At 44.6% G+C, this 17,720-nt stretch overlaps 2 protein-coding genes across 17 annotated transcripts in view; one reads left to right on the top strand and one right to left on the bottom strand.

The window, feature by feature from the left end:
* Window positions 1-11,349, top strand: part of LOC118374508 (disintegrin and metalloproteinase domain-containing protein 22-like) — a 100,066-nt gene extending 88,717 nt beyond the window's left edge. The window contains exons 22-32 of one of the 14 annotated variants that reach the window (XR_008091103.1): window positions 1,052-1,220; window positions 1,359-1,470; window positions 2,362-2,452; window positions 2,563-2,616; window positions 2,801-3,001; window positions 3,824-3,924; window positions 4,097-4,163; window positions 6,277-6,400; window positions 6,709-10,065; window positions 10,292-10,343; window positions 10,430-11,349. Coding sequence is in view for 2 of the 14 variants with exons in the window: in XM_052495480.1 (XP_052351440.1) it covers window positions 1,052-1,220; window positions 1,359-1,470; window positions 2,362-2,452; window positions 2,563-2,616; window positions 2,801-3,001; window positions 3,824-3,924; window positions 4,097-4,163; window positions 6,277-6,400; window positions 6,709-6,729 (940 nt within the window). In the remaining 12 variants the exon portion in view is untranslated. Of the gene's footprint in view, window positions 1-1,051; window positions 1,221-1,358; window positions 1,471-2,361; window positions 2,453-2,562; window positions 2,617-2,800; window positions 3,002-3,823; window positions 3,925-4,096; window positions 4,164-6,276; window positions 6,401-6,708 lie in introns of all 14 variants that reach the window. The other 13 variants (XR_008091102.1, XR_008091100.1, XR_008091098.1 and 10 more) reach the window with 13 other exon arrangements.
* Window positions 11,350-11,409: 60 nt separating this feature from the next.
* LOC118373849 (GTP-binding protein 10-like) lies at window positions 11,410-14,571 on the bottom strand. Of its 3 annotated transcripts, XM_052495483.1 has the most exons (11): window positions 14,404-14,571; window positions 13,798-13,990; window positions 13,574-13,666; window positions 13,280-13,424; window positions 13,129-13,202; window positions 12,924-12,976; window positions 12,631-12,738; window positions 12,443-12,520; window positions 12,184-12,307; window positions 11,805-12,068; window positions 11,410-11,689 (listed from the first exon to the last, which is right to left on the bottom strand). In XM_052495483.1, exons 1-10 carry the CDS (start codon window positions 14,434-14,436, stop codon window positions 11,827-11,829), a joined length of 1,143 nt encoding a protein of 380 aa, XP_052351443.1. In that variant the 5' UTR covers window positions 14,437-14,571; the 3' UTR covers window positions 11,410-11,689; window positions 11,805-11,826. The 3 variants fall into 3 exon arrangements, with proteins under 3 accessions (XP_052351443.1, XP_052351444.1, XP_052351442.1); XM_052495484.1 differs by having other exon boundaries at window positions 11,410-12,068; window positions 13,574-13,650; window positions 13,797-13,990; XM_052495482.1 differs by having other exon boundaries at window positions 11,410-12,068.
* Window positions 14,572-17,720: the final 3,149 nt, after the last annotated feature.

Here is a 17,720-nt window from a genome sequence, read left to right as displayed (position 1 = left end):
TGGAAAATAAGTATTTGGTCAATAACAAAAGTTTATCTCAATACTTTGTTATATACCCTTTGTTGGCAATGACAGAGGTCAAACGTTTTCTGTAAGTCTTCACAAGGTTTTCACACACTGTTGCTGGTATTTTGTCCCATTCCTCCATGCAGATCTCCTCTAGATCAGTGATGTTTTGGGGCTGTTGCTGGGCAACACAGACTTTCAACTCCCTTCAAAGATTTTCTATGGGGTTGAGATCTGGAGACTGGCTAGGCCACTCCAGGACCTTGAAATGCTTCTTACGAAGCCACTCCTTCGTTGCCCGGGCGGTGTGTTTGGGATCATTGTCATGCTGAAAGACCCAGCCACGTTTCATCTTCAATGTCCTTGCTGATGGAAAGAGGTTTTCACTCAAAATCTCACGATACATGGCCCTATTCATTCTTTCCTTTACACGGATCAGTCGTCCTGGTCCCTTTGCAGAAAAACAGCCCCAAAGCATGATGTTTCCACCCCCATGCTTCACAGTAGGTATAGTGTTCTTTGGATGCAACTCAGCATTCATTGTCCTCCAAACACAATGAGTTGAGTTTTTACCAAAAAGTTTCAATTTTGGTTTCATCTGACCATATGACATTCTCCCAATCTTCTTCTGGATCATCCAAATGCTCTCTAGCAAACTTCAGACGGGCCTGGACATGTACTGGCTTAAGCAGGGGGACACGTCTGGCACTGCAGGATTTGAGTCCCTGGCGGCGTAGTGTGTCTTTCCCTCCAGAGCACATACAGAATAATGCCTATAGCTCTCTCTCTCTGATGCAGGCCTCCAGAGCACATACAGAATAATGCCTCTAGCTCTCTCTCTGACGATGCAGGCCTCCAGAGCACATACAGAATAATGCCTCTAGCTCTCTCTCTCTGACGATGCAGGCCTCCAGAGCATATACAGAATAACGTCTCTAGCTCTCTCTTTGTGAATTCAATTCTATATTTGATTTATGTCCCTGTGTAACTTCTATATGAACTGTGATATATCTGTAACTGTGCTGTGTTGTGTGCTGTATGTCAGTGGGGGTCATGTGATGATAGACGGGGACAGTGACCTGGGCTATGTGGAGGATGGGACAGCCTGTGGGACAGAGAGGGTCTGCTTCAACCACAAGTGTCTGCCCCTTCAGGAGTTCAACTTCAGCACCTGCCCTGGAACCACCGAGAAGAGCATCTGTTCTGGACACGGGGTACGGATACACACACACAAATGCACAAACACACACATGCATGCACACCCACTTTCTCTCTCTCTCTCCAACCTTTCAGCTCCTAATACATATTTTTTGGTGTGTGTGCCTGCATGCTTGTGTATGTGTCTGTTGCAGATTTGTAGTAACGAGCTGAAGTGTGTGTGTCACTTGGGTTGGACTGGAGACGATTGTAACTCCACGTCTCCTCTCAGCTACCTGGTGGTTGGACCCACCGCCTCTGTATCAGGTACAAATAACTCCACACGTCTCCCTATCTCTCTCTAACTCTTTCCCTCTCCTCCTATTTATATAAGCCCTGCTCATAAATATCTCTCTCTGTCTCTCTGTCTCTCTCTCCCTATCTCTCTCTAACGCTTTCCCTCTCCTCCTATTTATATAAGCCCTGCTTATAAATATCTCTCTCTCTCTCTCTCTCTCTCTCTCTCTCTCTCTCTCTCTCTCTCTCTCTCTCTCTCTAACTCTCGCACTCTCGCACTCTCGCACTCTCGCACTCTCTCACACTCTAACTCTTTCCCTCTCCCCCTATTTACACTAAGACTCTGTGAGAGGTTTTGGTTGGACATACATATTTAAGCCTTTATTTTAATCATAAATCATTGGTTCATTCATTGTTTAGTTATTTTGCATATAATCATTATTTTTGGCCTTTACGTTTGCATTAGTATTTGTTAAAAAAACAACAACCAGGCACATCTTTCTTTTTGTTTGTTGTTTATTTTCACACACATTCTTTGTCGACAGGCTCATGTCATTGATGGAGTGACGCTGAGGTCAGATCTGAGTTCCTCTTCATTGTGTTTGCTCCTTCTGTGATGTCACTACCTCCTCTTTCTCCTCCTCTCACCCCATCCCAGTCTCCCCAGCCTGTAGTCAGTCATGTTTTTGAATCTTTCTACGTTTCCCCTCAAAAACATACACATCAATGTTTGTAATCTGTTTCCTCCCCCCTCTTTCCTTTCAGATCTCTTCCCTCTGAGTGTGCTGTGTGTTAGTGTACTATTGAAGTGAGGTGTACCCACTTGATCACTTCAAAGTGTGTTTCTCCTACAGATTCATCTGGAAACAACTATAATACAGTTTGTTTATAAAGTGCTCTCTCTCCCCCCCCCTCTCTCAGGTATCACCAGTACTAACATCATCATCGGGGCCATCGCTGGCTCCATTCTGTTCCTGGCTCTCATCCTGGCCATCACCGCCTGGGGATACAAGTGAGTACAGCTGGACCTCAGCTCTAGACCTGGGATAGCTGACTAGGAACTGGCTTGGGATCCTGTCATTGGTCAGTGTGTCTGACGTGACTGTCCTTCTTCACTAACAGGAGCTACAGACAGCGGTGCTACGTTGAGTCAGAGGTTCACAGAAGATTCTGCAGGTTTGTCATCCTTATTCGTTCCCATTTACATTTTTGTCATTTAGCAGCGCGACTTACAATTCCACATTTTCTTTAACGGTCATTAGTAATTGATCTATTTATGTGTTGGTCAATTTGTTGATGTGTTTGTGAAATCTATGTCATGACAGTGTTCAGATGTCTAATGTTTGTTGGCGTTTCTCAGGCAAATGCCTCCGGGTGACTATGTGAAGAAACCCGGGGATGCAGACTCGTTCTACAGTGACCTGGCCCCTGGGGTCAGCACCAACTCAGGCTGTAGCTCCAAGAAGAGGTCTGGCTGTCTGTCTAACCTGCAGATATACACGCTCTCTTTCCCCCCCTCCATCGCCTCCATCTCACAAAACATCTCTCTGTTTGCATTCAGGTGTGACACCATCTCACTGCCATCGTAAACGTCTGTGTGTGTGTGTGTGTGTGTGTGTGTGTGTGTGTGTGTGTGTGTGTGTGTGTGTGTGTGTGTGTGTGTGTGTGTGTGTGTGTGTGTGTGTGTGTGTGTGTGTGTGTGTGTGTGTGTCTCTGTGGTGAGGGGGTTTCTTATTTTGTGTGTGTCGAGGGTATCGTGTCTTGTTCGCAATATGTGTAGTTGGTTGTGTTGGTTGCAATATGCCTCTTTCTGCACATTCTTCTCATCATGTTGTCATGGTATCACTCTCTGTCATCATGCTATCGTTCACAGTCGTCATGGTGTGGTAGTCTGTTCTCATGGAATGTACCATCAGTCTCCTTCCTCTCCTCCTCCTACTTTGAGCTGTCTGTCTGTTCTCTACTGTAGACGAAGGAAAATAATATTATAATAATATATTAATATGCAGTCGTGTGTGCATACATTTTACGTATGGGTGGTCCCAGAAATCAAACCCACTAAACAGATGTTGTAAATCTGGGCTCCCAAGTGATGCAGCGGTTTAAGGCACTGCATCTCAGTGCTTGAGGCAACCGACCGTATCACAACCGACCGTGATTGGGAGTCCCATAGGGTGGCACACAACTGGCCCAGCGTCGTCCGTGTTCGGCCGGTGTAGGCCGCCATTATAAATAAGAATTTGTTCTGAACTGACTTGCCTAGTTAAATAAAGGCTAAATAAAAAAAATTTAAGTCTGGGGATCAGGTTGTCAGTAATGATGATCGTGATGATAATGGTTATCACTGTTTCACAAGGAAATCTAACTCTGTATGTGTGTGAAGGTCTAACGGTCTGTCCCACTCGTGGAGCGAGCGAATCCCTGACGCCAAACACATCTCTGACATTTGTGAGAACGGACGACCCAGGAGCAACTCATGGCAAGGTATACACACACAAACACACACACACACACACACACACACACACACACACACACACACACACACACACACACACACACACACACACACACACACACACACACACACACACACACACACACAGAGTTATATTTCCCTGTGCTAACCACGTGTTTCTGTGTCCTTCCTCTGTAGGAAATCTGAGTGGAAATCGCAAGAAGTCGAAAGGGAAGAAGTTCCGTCCTCGCTCCAACTCTACAGAGTAAGTCACCATGTTCCTGGATGGGCTTCCACATGGCTCAGGGATTGTATTTACACCCATTCAGTCACTATAGAAATCAGCTCAAATAGCAGCAAGCCAAGAGGTTCTGTATGGTGAAATAGACTTATACAGATTGTGGGGTACTTGTAGAATCTGTGAATCCAGCATTTCACAAGAACTTTATAAGAAAGTGTATTAGTGAGTTACATTGACTACTACCAGATTTTGTTACCTCAGAGACGCCATGGTCCTAGAATGTTGTACTGCACTTTTCTATAAAAAAAAATGTCATTGTAGAGTGCATGTGGGACTTAATGGCAGTCACTATGGCCATGCTTGAACGGACAAATGCTATTTGTTTTTATCTAAGGGTTAGTGTTACGGGTGAGGGTAAATGTAAAGGTTAAGTGTTAAGGTCAGGGCTATTGCTTAGAAAGATGACATCTGTGAAACCATACTTCAGTCCTTTCTAGCATGGCCACTCAAAAACAACCCTAACTGCACATGCTCCCCGTGAATGAACACAATTAATGCCTTGTTGACCTTTCAGCCTTGTTGACCTTTCAGCCTTGTTGACCTTTCAGCCTTGTTGATCTCCCAGCCTGCTGTTGTTTGTTTGTTTGTTTGTTTCCTGGTCTTGACACCTGAGGTCATTTACAGAGCAACTGTTCTTGTTTGAATGCATGGGAGTGAATGAGGAGAATTTAACTGCTTGGACTGATTTGTGACATGTGGACAAAATGCAAATGACCATCTTACTAAAACACACATTCATCTAGTCAAGTTCTTCACAGTCCCATCTTGTCTTCCTCTCACTTGCATCTTGGTGGTGTGTTCAGAATGTCATTGGTCTGCTCTGCTCTGCTCTCTTAAAATATCTCCTCTTCCTCCCTCGTCCTCTTTCTCCCTCTTCCTCATCTCCATCCTCCTCCCTCTCATCCTCTTTTTCCTCCTGTTTCCTCTTCTCCTTTCCTCCTCCCTTCTCGGTGTGTCTATCAATCCCCACTCCTGCAGGTATTTAACCCCTCGCTTCCAAACAGAGCATTATGATGTAACTAAGTGGGTAGAAGATGTGAATAAAAACAGTGAAGGACCCTACCTTAGGTATTACCTCAGATCATCTCCTATTCCTCAACACCCCCCACCCCCCTCTTTTAACTCCCCTTTGGCTTGGTCTGTGTATTTGGGTTCAATTTGGCCAGGGGAGGTAGGGAAGGGTTGTACCAGTGGTTACCAAATGGGGGTCAGCTCCCTTTATCACAGATAAAGAGCAGATTGATTGGTAGTTCTGGTGATGATGTCAGAGCTTTGGTTGACAGCTATTGGTCCTCTTGTGTCTTTGGACTCCCATGATTCATTGCTTTTAGCGTACGATGGTTGGATGTATCAATAGCTGCTGAACTTTTACAACAGTTTTACATTTTGTTGAGTATTGAGTAACATAATTGTCTTGCTTTATTTGTAATGACACCAAAAAGGAAGTCATTAGAAATAATCTCTATTACTAGTCTATTTCCTTAATTCCCTCCGTTGCTCTTTCCATCTTCTCTTTCTTTATCTCTGCATATTCAGTGTTGTGTTTGCTCTGATGTCATCATTGTGCTACACACATGTCTGAGTCTACTGAGTGTCTCTGTGCTCACCGGCCTGGTCGGTTCACATTTACCCACCATGACACCATCTCCACTACATCTTCTGGTCCTGGACCAGCCCAGATACACCCCAACACAGGCACAGGTCTAGTCAAATTAACTGTACTCAGTGGGTGTCTGACTGACCTGCCCACTCCCACTCCAGCCACAGCACAGCTGACCCTGTTGCATTGCTGATGATGGTGCAGCGGTTGAGGATGTCATAGGCAGGTCGATGAGAGGTAGAGGTGACTGTTCCCAGACCAGGGCAGTTCAGGCTGGTCTACTCTGGCACAGGCAGATGCTTCCCCTAACCACAGCTCTAGGGTCAAATTATCATACTCCCAATCTGCACCTTAAACATTAGGGTCATGAACAAATGTCTGCCTCGGTGTTTAGGTGCAACTTCTGCCTATTCCGGGCAGATCAGTAAGAATGATGATATCACCGTTTATAGTGAGGTAATTTCCTGTCTCTTTCAGGACGCTCTCCCCGGCGAAGTCGCCCACCTCCTCCACGGGGTCCATTGCATCCAGCCGGAGGTACCCTTACCCCATGCCCCCCCTCCCCGACGACCAGAAGAAGGCCAACAGGCAGAGTGCCAGGGTAAACTACTATAATAACACAGTATATAGCACATACTGCACATAACATCTCATATGTAGCATATACTGTACATAACATCTCATATGTAACATACTGTACATAACATCTCATATGTAACATACTGTACATAACATCTCATATGTAACATACTGTACATAAAGTCCTAGAAAGTAGGTAAATACAGTAGTAGTTCATGACGTGTGTACTATAAATACCCCCATTGCATTGTGGGGTTAACTGCAGTTAAGGTACTGAAGCCTTTATCTAATTATAGTCTTTGTCTCTTCATCTCGTTTCCTTTCCTGCAGCTGTGGGAGACTTCAATATAACACTCCTGTTATCTACTCTGCAAAACTACTTAAGAACTACATTTTCGTCCACTTTTCTATGAATTAAAAAGTACAAAGCAAAACAAAATTGAAACAAAATGACGAAAAAAGTGAGCAACTGGTGTGAGCGGAAAATAGAAGCAGAGGAAGATGAAGAGGAGGAAAGTGTGAGAGTGTGTGAGAATGTGTGAGAGTGTGTGCGAGGTCCGTCAGACCTGACCTGCTCAGTAGGGGACGCTACAGGAGCCATCTGTCATTCCTACACTGACAAGCCAAGACAGAACGAGGCAAGACAAGATCCCTTTCAGATTAGTTGGAGATCCACCAGAGATCAGCCCTTCACTAATTGGTGAGGAAAAAGCAAAGGTGTTGTGATGGTAACAGTGCAGACAGAGAGGAGAGGCCTCGTTGTGGATGTCTCCCCCACTCCCAACACCCCAACATCCCCCCCAGCTTCCACCACACTCTTCTAGCTCCTCCCTCAAACCGTCCCACCATACCTTACTCACCTCTCCCCCCAACCCCCCTCTGGCCCTGCCCCTATGTAAACTCTCTCCTCTGATTGGTGCTCCTCTCTGTTGAGGGGCACGGACAGCTATCATATCGGCAGATTTCTCTACCATTTTGAAGCACGCTGTTTAATTACTGTAGAAAACTCCAACACTGTATGCATGAGAACACCCTGTTAATCAACTCTTCCTAGTGTCACAAAGAAGAAGAAGTCTGGGACGGACAGCATGCGGGGGATGGTGATGTCATACGTACTGTAGGCCTTTAAGCTTTCTTTACATTATAGGCTTCTTCTATCTCTGTGATCAGCGACTCATTATGAACTGTATCACACATTATACTAGCCAACTGCCCCTGACATGGACCCTAGACCCTAGACCTTAGCCCCTAGACCCTAGCCACTCCCTGTTCTCTTTCTTTCGCCGTGTCAGGTTTTCCTGGAGGATTTGGTTATCGTTGTAAATATGTACAGCTTAAAGGCAGAGTAATGTGTGCTTTTCTTTTTTACTTACTGGGAGGCGAATGATGAAGGGATGCTCCCCCTCTCCTCCTCCTGCTGTGGTTCGTGTTGTAGACAGACAGGGTCTCCGTAGGTCTTTGTAGAGACCCCGTACTTGTTTTTTCTGTCTGTTTCTCTCTTTTCATTTCTGGCTGAACTCTCTCTCTTCTCTCCCGTGTGTCTGTGTGAACACTCCAGCTTTCGTTTTCTTCCACAGCAGAATGTACAAACAGTGTTCTATATTTCCTCTTTGTGTCATCCCTTTCTCTGAGTAATGCACTCAGTCACAGCCCGTCATAATTAAGACAGTAAACTTAAGAATGTCATTGATTTATAACATTAACTGAGCATTTTATCCATTTGGATATTGATAATGATGAATATATTTTGAACTAAGATAGTCCCATGAGCCCTTCCTCGCTACAGAGGGGAGAGAACAAGTGTTATTTTGTAGTTTTAGATGTGATATTCATGTTCATTTGGTAATGGTGATTCAGAGAAGTTGGAGAAATGTCCTGTGACTATAAACATTCCACACTACGGTCTGTCTGTATAGCAGGGACAGACTGGCCATCTGGCATTTTGGGCAAATGCAAGATGGCCTGGTCCATTTTTTACACAGTGGGTCTTACTTGTTTTTTAGGGGGGCAAAATTATAATTATCTTGCTAATAATGGGGGCCTCGAGGAAAGAAATGGGCCGTTGTGTTTAAAATGCCAGAGCCGATTTCTGGTCCCAGTCCGCCCCTGGTGTACAGTGTGAGACCAGACATAACAGATAGATACAACTGGAACCGACAACACCACTGAGATCCAACTGGACGATGTGGGAATAACAATGTGGAAACTGAACATTGTGTCAGATGAATTTGGAATTTGTTTGGATAAAATGATTAAAATGTGCATTTTTGCTTTTGTTTTGTTTCCTACTGTAAGTTTGCCCTGCTGTCTGTAAATGATGAAGTGTCCTGTACAGTGCTTGCTGTTTGAGATTTATAAGACCAACAGAATGACAATGGATCTACTAGCTAACACACTATCGCTGTTCTCTGGTAATCTGTCTGTGAGGCTGTAATACGAAATAAGCATGACATTGAAATACTTTTTCCTTGATTGCCAATTGCTGTTATCTTCTTGGAATTTCATACCATAAACCCCATATCAGTAGTGAACAGGTTTTCAACATAATCAACCAGGTCTCAAACATTTTCATGAATGGCCCGAGTAATCTAGTGGTTTAAATGTGGCTTAAGATTCAGGTTCTTACCTACGCAGAGTAGGATAAAGTGTCCCTAGTCACTGATCCAAGGTCAGTTTTGTATCTTACCCCCCTGATGGTAAATGTTGTGAATTGGGGAGTGGAAAGCTGATCTTAGATCTGTGGCTAAAGGGAAACGTATTTGTACAGAAGTCACAACCCCCATCCTGTAGTTACTGTACTGTCCATATCAGTTAAGCCTGCTGTATGTTAACTCCGTATGCTTAAGTTTAAAATGTGGGCACTGATCGTTTTGATTTTCTACTGTATGCATTATGACTGCAAAGATATTAAGATCACCACTATATCACATTAATATTGCTACTGTATGACAAGTCTCAAGTATTTTTTTTAACTCTTAAGTACCTTTATATGTTCACTTCTCAGTGTTGTGTACAGCCGTTATTCAGACAGACCAACTGCATTATTGTTCTTCTGTGCGTTGAGTGGAACGGAGATATGATGCAGACATTTTAGTTTTTTAAAGCACACATTCGTCTTGGACTGCTCTGGCATGTGAAGATCTGTACGTGTCTTCTATGTTATGAGGATGGGACGCAGCTATGGCAACATGGGGTGCATTATGCTATAGGGATCTGTGCAGGTGAGCTCATGTTGACAAAAGCTCTCATCACTCTTGTCTTATTTCAATTACGATATGATTGGCTGGTGCTTAGTAACTTGAGTTTTGACCAAGGGATTCCCTAGGCCGTGGTAATATGAAAATAAAGGATCATACTTGTCAAGCAATATTTTAAATATCATACTGTCTTAATTCTGACATCTATGATAATTTATCTGCAGGTCATAGGATTGAGGTATATTAGATGTTAGGATGGTGGCAGGTGGAACCTGTCCAGGTAACAAGATGTAACTTGTCTGATGTGTGTTATCTGTATTAGTGGCTTGACTGACGTAACCCAACCGGACCCACAGAGAAACGTCCAAACGCCACAAAGTAGGGACAGATTCTTGAATGTATCAATACAACCAAGCACCCAGCACCCAGCCATAGCCTGTGGAGAAGTAGGTTATATCAGGCCTCTGAACGCACCATGCAGTCTACTGAGGTAGGTTATATCAGGCCTCTGAACGCACCATGCAGTCTACTGAGGTAGGTTATATCAGGCCTCTGAACGCACCATGCAGTCTACTGAGATGTAGGTTATATCAGGCCTCTGAATGCACCATGCAGTCTACTGAGAGGTAGGTTATATCAGGCCTCTGAACGCACCATGCAGTCTACTGAGATGTAGGTTATATCAGGCCTCTGAATGCACCATGCAGTCTACTGAGATGTAGGTTATATCAGGCCTCTGAATGCACCATGCAGTCTACTGAGATGTAGGTTATATCAGGCCTCTGAATGCACCATGCAGTCTGAGATGTAGGTTATATCAGGCCTCTGAATGAACCATGCAGTCTGAGATGTAGGTTATATCAGGCCTCTGAACGCACCATGCAGTCTACTGAGATGTAGGTTATATCAGGCCTCTGAATGCACCATGCAGTCTACTGAGATGTTGGTTATATCAGGCCTCTGAACGCACCATGCAGTCTACTGAGAGGTAGGTTATATCAAGCCTCTGAATCCACCATGCAGTCCCATCCTGCTGCAGTATGCTCCTACTGCGACCATAACCTTCATATGTACCGCTACAAAATGTATATAGTCGGTTCCCAAATTATTGCCACCCTGCATGAGTAATAATGACTGTAAAATAAATAATTCAAATACTGACCTAAATTGTATGTAACAAAAAAAATTGGGAAATCATATTATTTGATAATACTTTTGCTCAGAGAAAGATCTACCTCAAAGGTTAGGGGTCAAAATGATTGAAACGCCAAAGGGTTCTTATAAAGTAGTCAAAAGTTTCATATTCGGTCCCATATTCCTACAGCACACAATGACCACACCAAGCTTGTGACTCTAAAAACTTGGATGCAAAAATGTGTGCTAGGAATATGGGACCAAATAAACTTTTGACTGACTTTATTTGTAAGAATCTTTAGGGGTGTCAATTTTGACATTCCTTTTTGAGATAAATAAGTATTACTTGTTAAACAATCTTTCACTGAGCAACTGTATTAGTATAAATCAATCGTTTCCCCTGTTTAAAAAAAATACAATATAGCTTAGTATTTTAATTATTTTGCACAGTCATTATTGCTCATCTTTATGGAGGGTGTCAATCATTAAGACCCCACTGTATAATTACAGCACTTGTCTTTTACTGTATGCTGTACATAGACTGATGATGCAAAAATCAATGCCCATATTTGTTTTTCTTTTCTTACAATATCGTTCAGTATTGTAATATATTTAATATAAAATAAAACTTTCATCAATATTTTCTGTGTATGTATGTTTAGTGTCCCTTAAGGTGAGGTTATTGCTAAAGGAGGCAGCATTAATTAACATGTTTATTACTACATGGTGGAAAAGCAACATATTACATCAAACAGTCAGAGACAACATCCAGCAGAAAAACACAAACGTACTACCCCCCCTTTTTGTCAGCCCTCTTCCTCAACCTCTGTAACTCTGTCCATAGTGTGGTCATAAGGGGAAGGCAGGACGGCAACACCCTCACCTGGGTTATGACTGTGGGTGACATCATCGTTAGTGTTTTCCATAGATAGTCTCAAGCAGGGTGCAGAGCCAGGATGAATGTTGAGGAGTCATCCTACCTAGGGTATGATAGGTAGGAACATCACCCTGACTTCCACAATATTGAAAACGTTCCAGGCTGAGTGAACATGAATCAAGTTCAAACCCTTTTTCAAAACTGCAGAACATACTAACCCTGAATGTTCCACAGTTCAGCTCAAACTGAGGCGGTGGGGCCCCATGTGAGTGTGTTCTTGGCTGGGACCGCCCCTCTCAGTGCCTGTAGCCTATCACGGTGCAGGGAGTCCGTTGCCATAGAGGCATCCTTGTCTAGTGATTGGCGGATACAGGTCTTGAGGTGTGCGATGCCAAAACCGGTGGCAGCTGAGATAGGAACCACGTGTCTGAAGACCATGTTGTTCTTAGGAAGCATATCGTCGGGTAACAGGTGGGAGAACTCTGAAAGGGAGAAGCACACCAGGGGGGCACTATGAATAGTCTAATGTCACAGATCGTACACCTTAATTACCTAAGTATTACCTAAGTTTATAATCTATGTATATCATTAGATTACTGTGTGGGTTTAGGAGTTGCTCCTGCAGCTCTGTGAGTTTGTCCTCTGCATCAGGCAGGTCCATCTTATTGACCACCAACACAGCAGGCTTACACGGGAGATCCTCCTTATACAGCTCCAACTCCTATAGGAGGGGTTGAGAGAGGAGGGGACGGGCGGCAGAAAGTGGGATAAGGAGAGAGAGAGAACATATTATGATACTGGTGCTCGGAGGGAGGGAGGGGGTGCTTCCTGTGTAGATGTGTCCTGCTAGCCTCACTTTAATTAAAAGTTGAACAGCCTCAAAAGCAGACCTAAAGGGCGTTTTGCTTGCCAGCTGGAAACCACAAACGTCCACCTATGACCAGAGAGAGAAGAGAGACTTCATCAGTATTACAGCTGGAGGCTTTCTCACCACAAATCTCCTTGAGACTTTGACCATAAATTGTGTTTGTGTTTAGGTCGAACCACAAAGAGCAGCTGTCTGGTCCTCTCCACGTGTTTGAGGAACTGGTGGCCCATGCCTCTATTCATGTGGGCCCCCTCTATCAGCCCTGGGAGGTCTGCCACTGAGATCTACACCAATCCGAGAAGAGAACACAGAATGGACCAATCAGAAGACAGAACGGACCAATCAGAGGAGAGAGAACGCAGAGTATGTAAAAACCAGAAGAAAGACCATCTTGAGAATGAACCAATCAGGTGAAGGAAACTATTGAGTTGCACAAAAGGGAGGAAGTGACCTCATCTGCTTCTCTTACCTGCTTATGGTCTTCATACATGACCTTGCCAATCTCCGGTCTCAGAGTGGTGACTGCAGAACGACAACACAAACATTTAACATTCATAAATAACTCAAACATCATGGAGTCATCCTCCACTCAAACATTTGATAAAAAACTGGGTAATATATGGAACATTCACTTCAACAGGATGTGTGTGTGTAAATGTGTACTCAATACTCACAGGCATAGCTGGCAATCTGGGGTTTGGCATGAGACAGGGCGGTCAGTAGAGAGGACTTTCCTGCATTGGGGAACCTGGTAATGATGAAGGGCGAAATCATGTTGTCAATGTGTTCCTGTATGATTGTGTGTGTGTGTGTGTCCTGTCTCACCCCACCAGGCCGAGGTCAGCAATGAGTTTGAGGTCCAGTCGTATCTGTCTGGTCTGGCCCTTACTGGGCAGGAACTCTGAGTGGTAGGATCCTCCTTGACCCCCTCTGGCCACCAGCACACGATCTCCCTCAGTGTTCAGCTTACCTATGGAGGGGATTGATGAGCTATGGTCAGTTAAATTTACACCCAACACTCTGATCCTGAGTGCAGACATCAACATCATCTTCAACCAGTACACAGTGCCTTGTGTCATTGAAGGAGGTGTATGGTGTCTAATGTGTGTAAAGACTTACCGAGGACCTTTCCATCATCGTTGGTGACAGTAATGCCAGGAGGAGCCATGACTTCTTGGTCCTCTCCTTTCTGCCCCCTCAGGGTACGGACACCACACACACACACACACACACACACACACACACACACACACACACACACACACACACACACACACACACACGTTGAGACTTGGATTAGATTTCTGGTAGTTCATGTCATGACACTTCCAAAAAGACATACCTGCTGTTGATTCCTACTCCAGCGATGAAGCGTTTCTGGGGGTACTTATCCTTGACCCTCTTCAGAGTCATCTCCTTCTGAGCCACCACCCACACGTCTCCCCCTTTCCCCCCCTGACCCCCCAGACGGGGCAGCCCCATCCCCCCACTGCCCCCTCGCACATACAGACGCAGGTTGTCCACGAAGTTACCGTACTGGAGGAAACAGAGTAGTGATGACATCATTTCACTTTGCGTCAGACAACTGAAATATCTAATATCTAAACACTAATATTGTTAATACTAATACAGCAATTAATATATTGTAATGTCTTCTATAATGACGTGGACAGTAACGTTAGGCTACACAGTGAAACTATTTCAATTTCCATAGCTAGCAAGTTTATTGTAGAAACGACCATGTAAAACTGATAGAACACCACAAACAACTAGCTCCTGTCTACGAAACTGACCGTGAAGACCACCTACGACTAGCACACTAAGCTAGCTAGCATGGCAACCTGGATAGTAGGGCCACACAGACAGGAGGGGTTAGTTATAAATATATTTGGTATATATCTTGTTAGCGAACTATGATGCAACTGTATTTATAACACTGGGTTACTAACCTTCCGGTAACAAATCCTGCTGATCCAAACCATTTTGACTGAATATTTAGATGTTACAGTTGACTGTTTGTGGCATTTTTGCCTGAAGAGGTCAAATTAGCTGTTCACATGTGTCGTTTGAATAGGTTGTTTGGTGGTGGAACAGGAAACAGCAAACAGGAAACAGGTGATTCGATGATGTCAGCGTCAGTCAAGGTAGCTAGTCCCGCCTCCCTCTCCTCCCCAGCTAAACTATGCACACAACATATTAGGCTATGTTGTGGGGTTTTACCTGTAGTCCTAGTCTACAAATAAATCACATTGTTTTGAACAATAATTTGGTTACATCCCTTTGATAGCCTATACTAGTAGTGTTTTTGAAAAGTTAAGTCATTTTAGGTTAGGCCCTATTTGTTTCTAATGTTACAGCATACTCTCATTCAGTCAGTCAGTCAGACATCATGTTTCTTCATAGGCTATCCTTGGTCAACTGTCAGCTCGTGCGGTGTTTGGCTATAAAGAGCTCCGCAATCAAGTGGCCATGTGAGTCAGTCAATACGTCCACACAGTGAACCACACTTGGGATACGCACCCACGTTGGGTGGTGGTTTTTAAAACTGCAACAGCCGATAGGAACATAACAAGTAAGTCGCCTATATTTTGTTCATATCCTATAGAGGCTATGGAAGCGTGTCTTTGAGAGGGAGATCATTACGCACACCTCCGATCATGCCGTCCCTGGAAGGGGTGCGTCACCTGAGTGGGTTGATTCACTGATGTGGTCATCCTGTCTGGGTTGGCGCCCCCCCCCTTGGGTTGTGCCCGTGGCGGAGATCTTTGTGGGCTATACTCAGCCTTGTCTCAGGATGGTAAGTTGGTGGTTGAAGATATCCCTCTAGTGGTGTGGGGGCTGTGCTTTGGCAAAGTGGGTGGGGTTATATCCTTCCTGTTTGGCCCTGTCCGGGGGTGTCCTCGGATGGGGCCACAGTGTCTCCTGACCCCTCCTGTCTCAGCCTCCAGTATTTATGCTGCAGTAGTTTGTGTCGGGGGGCTAGGGTCAGTTTGTTATATCTGGAGTACTTCTCCTGTCCTATTCGGTGTCCTGTGTGAATCAAAGTGTGCGTTCTCTCCTTCTCTCTTTCTTTCTCTCTCTCAGGGGACCTGAGCCCTAGGACCATGCCCCAGGACTACCTGACATGATGACTCCTTGCTGTCCCCAGTCCACCTGGCCGTGCTGCTGCTCCAGTTTCAACTGTTCTGTCTTATTATTATTCGACCATGCTGGTCATTTATGAACATTTGAACATCTTGGCCATGTTCTGTTATAATCTCCACCCGGCACAGCCAGAAGAGGACTGGCCACCCCACATATGCTCTCTCTAATTCTCTTTTTCTTTCTCTCTCTCGGAGGACCTGAGCCCTAGGACCGTGCCCCAGGACTACCTGACATGATGACTCCTTGCTGTCCCCAGTTCACCTGACCGTGCTGCTGCTCCAGTTGCAACTGTTCTGCCTTATTATTATTCGACCATGCTGGTCATTTATGAACATTTGAACATCTTGGCCATGTTCTGTTATAATCTCCACCCGGCACAGCCAGAAGAGGACTGGCCACCCCACATAGCCTGGTTCCTCTCTAGGTTTCTTCCTAAGTTTTGGCCTTTCAAGGGAGTTTTTCCTAGCTACCGTGCTTCTACACCTGCATTGCTTGCTGTTTGGGGTTTTAGGCTGGGTTTCTGTACAGCACTTTGAGATATCAGCTGATGTACGAAGGGCTATATAAATAAAGTTGATTTGATTCGATTTGATTTGATTTCACTACTCACATTTTCTGTTTCTAAATGTGTGTCTGATGGCCATCTGATCTGTCACAAGTAGGCAGGTAGCCTATATTTTACTTGAGCCTTCTTTCTCTAAGGCTATTTGTCTCTGCATTCCCATCTCTTGGCCACTCAGGGCTCTCTCTCCTATCGCGCAAGTCGGATGATGGCCCATTCCTCCATGCAGATCTCCTCTAGAGCAGTGATGTTTTGGGGCTGTTGCTGGGCAACACAGACTTTCAACTCCCTCCAAAGATTTTCTATGAGGTTGAGATTTGGAGACTGGCTAGGCCACTCCAGGACCTTGAAATGCTTCTTACGAAGCCACTCCTTCGTTGCCCGGGCGGTGTGTTTGGGATCATTGTCATCCTGAATGACACAGCCACGTTTCATCTTCAATGCCCTTGCTGATGGAAGGAGGTTTTCACTCAAAATCTCACGATACATGGCCCCATTCATTCTTTTCTTTACACGGATCAGTCGTCCTGGTCCCTTTGCAGAAAAACAGCCCCAAAGCATTATGTTTCCACCCTCATGCTTCACAGTAGGTATGGTGTTCTTTGGATGCAACTCAGCATTCTTTGTCCTCCAAACACGACGAGTTGAGTTTTTACCAAAAAGTTATATTTTGGTTTCATCTGACCATATGACATTCTCCCAATCTTCTTCTGGATCATCCAAATGCTCTCTAGCAAACTTCAGATGGGCCTGGACATGTACTGGCTTAAGCAGGGGGACACGTCTGGCGCTGCAGGATTTGAGTCGCTGGCGGCGTAGTGTGTTACTGATGGTAGGCTTTGTTACTTTGGTCCCAGCTCTCTGCAGGTCATTCACTAGGTCCCCCCGTGTGGTTCTGGGATTTTTGCTCACCGTTCTTGTGATCATTTTGACCCCACGGGGTGAAATCTTGCGTGGAGCCCCAGATCGAGGGAGATTACCAGTGGTCTTGTATGTCTTCCATTTCCTAATAATTGCACACATAGTTGATTTCTTCAAACCAAGCTGCTTACCTATTGCATATTCAGTCTTCCCAGCCTGGTGCAGGTCTACAATTTTGTTTCTGGTGTCCTTTGACAGCTCTTTAGTCTTGGCCATAGTGGAGTTTGGAGTGTGACTGTTTGAGGTTGTGGACAGGTTTCTTTTATACTGATAAGTTCAAACAGGTGCCATTAATACAGGTAACGAGTGGAGGACAGAGGAGCCTCTTAAAGAAGAAGTTACAGGTCTGTGAGAGCCAGAAATCTTGCTTGTTTGTAGGTGACCAAATACTTATTTTCCACCATAATTTGAAAATAAATTCATTAAAAATCCTACAATGTGATTTTCTGGATTTTCTTTCTAATTTTGTCTGTCATAGTTGAAGTGTACTTATGATGAAAATGACAGGCCTCTCTCATCTTTTTAAGTGGGAGAACTTGCACAATTGGTGGCTGACTAAATACTTTTTTGCCCCACTGTACCTGTATTTGGGTTGTAGGTGTTGCCGACGTTTGTGAAGATCTTGGTGTAGATCAGTTG

The sequence above is a fragment of the Oncorhynchus keta genome, chromosome 34 (assembly GCF_023373465.1).
Source record: "Oncorhynchus keta strain PuntledgeMale-10-30-2019 chromosome 34, Oket_V2, whole genome shotgun sequence".
NCBI classification, from domain to species: domain Eukaryota; kingdom Metazoa; phylum Chordata; class Actinopteri; order Salmoniformes; family Salmonidae; genus Oncorhynchus; species Oncorhynchus keta.
Note: the sequence above shows the minus strand (reverse complement) of the source record. Positions and strands in the feature narration are given on the sequence as shown.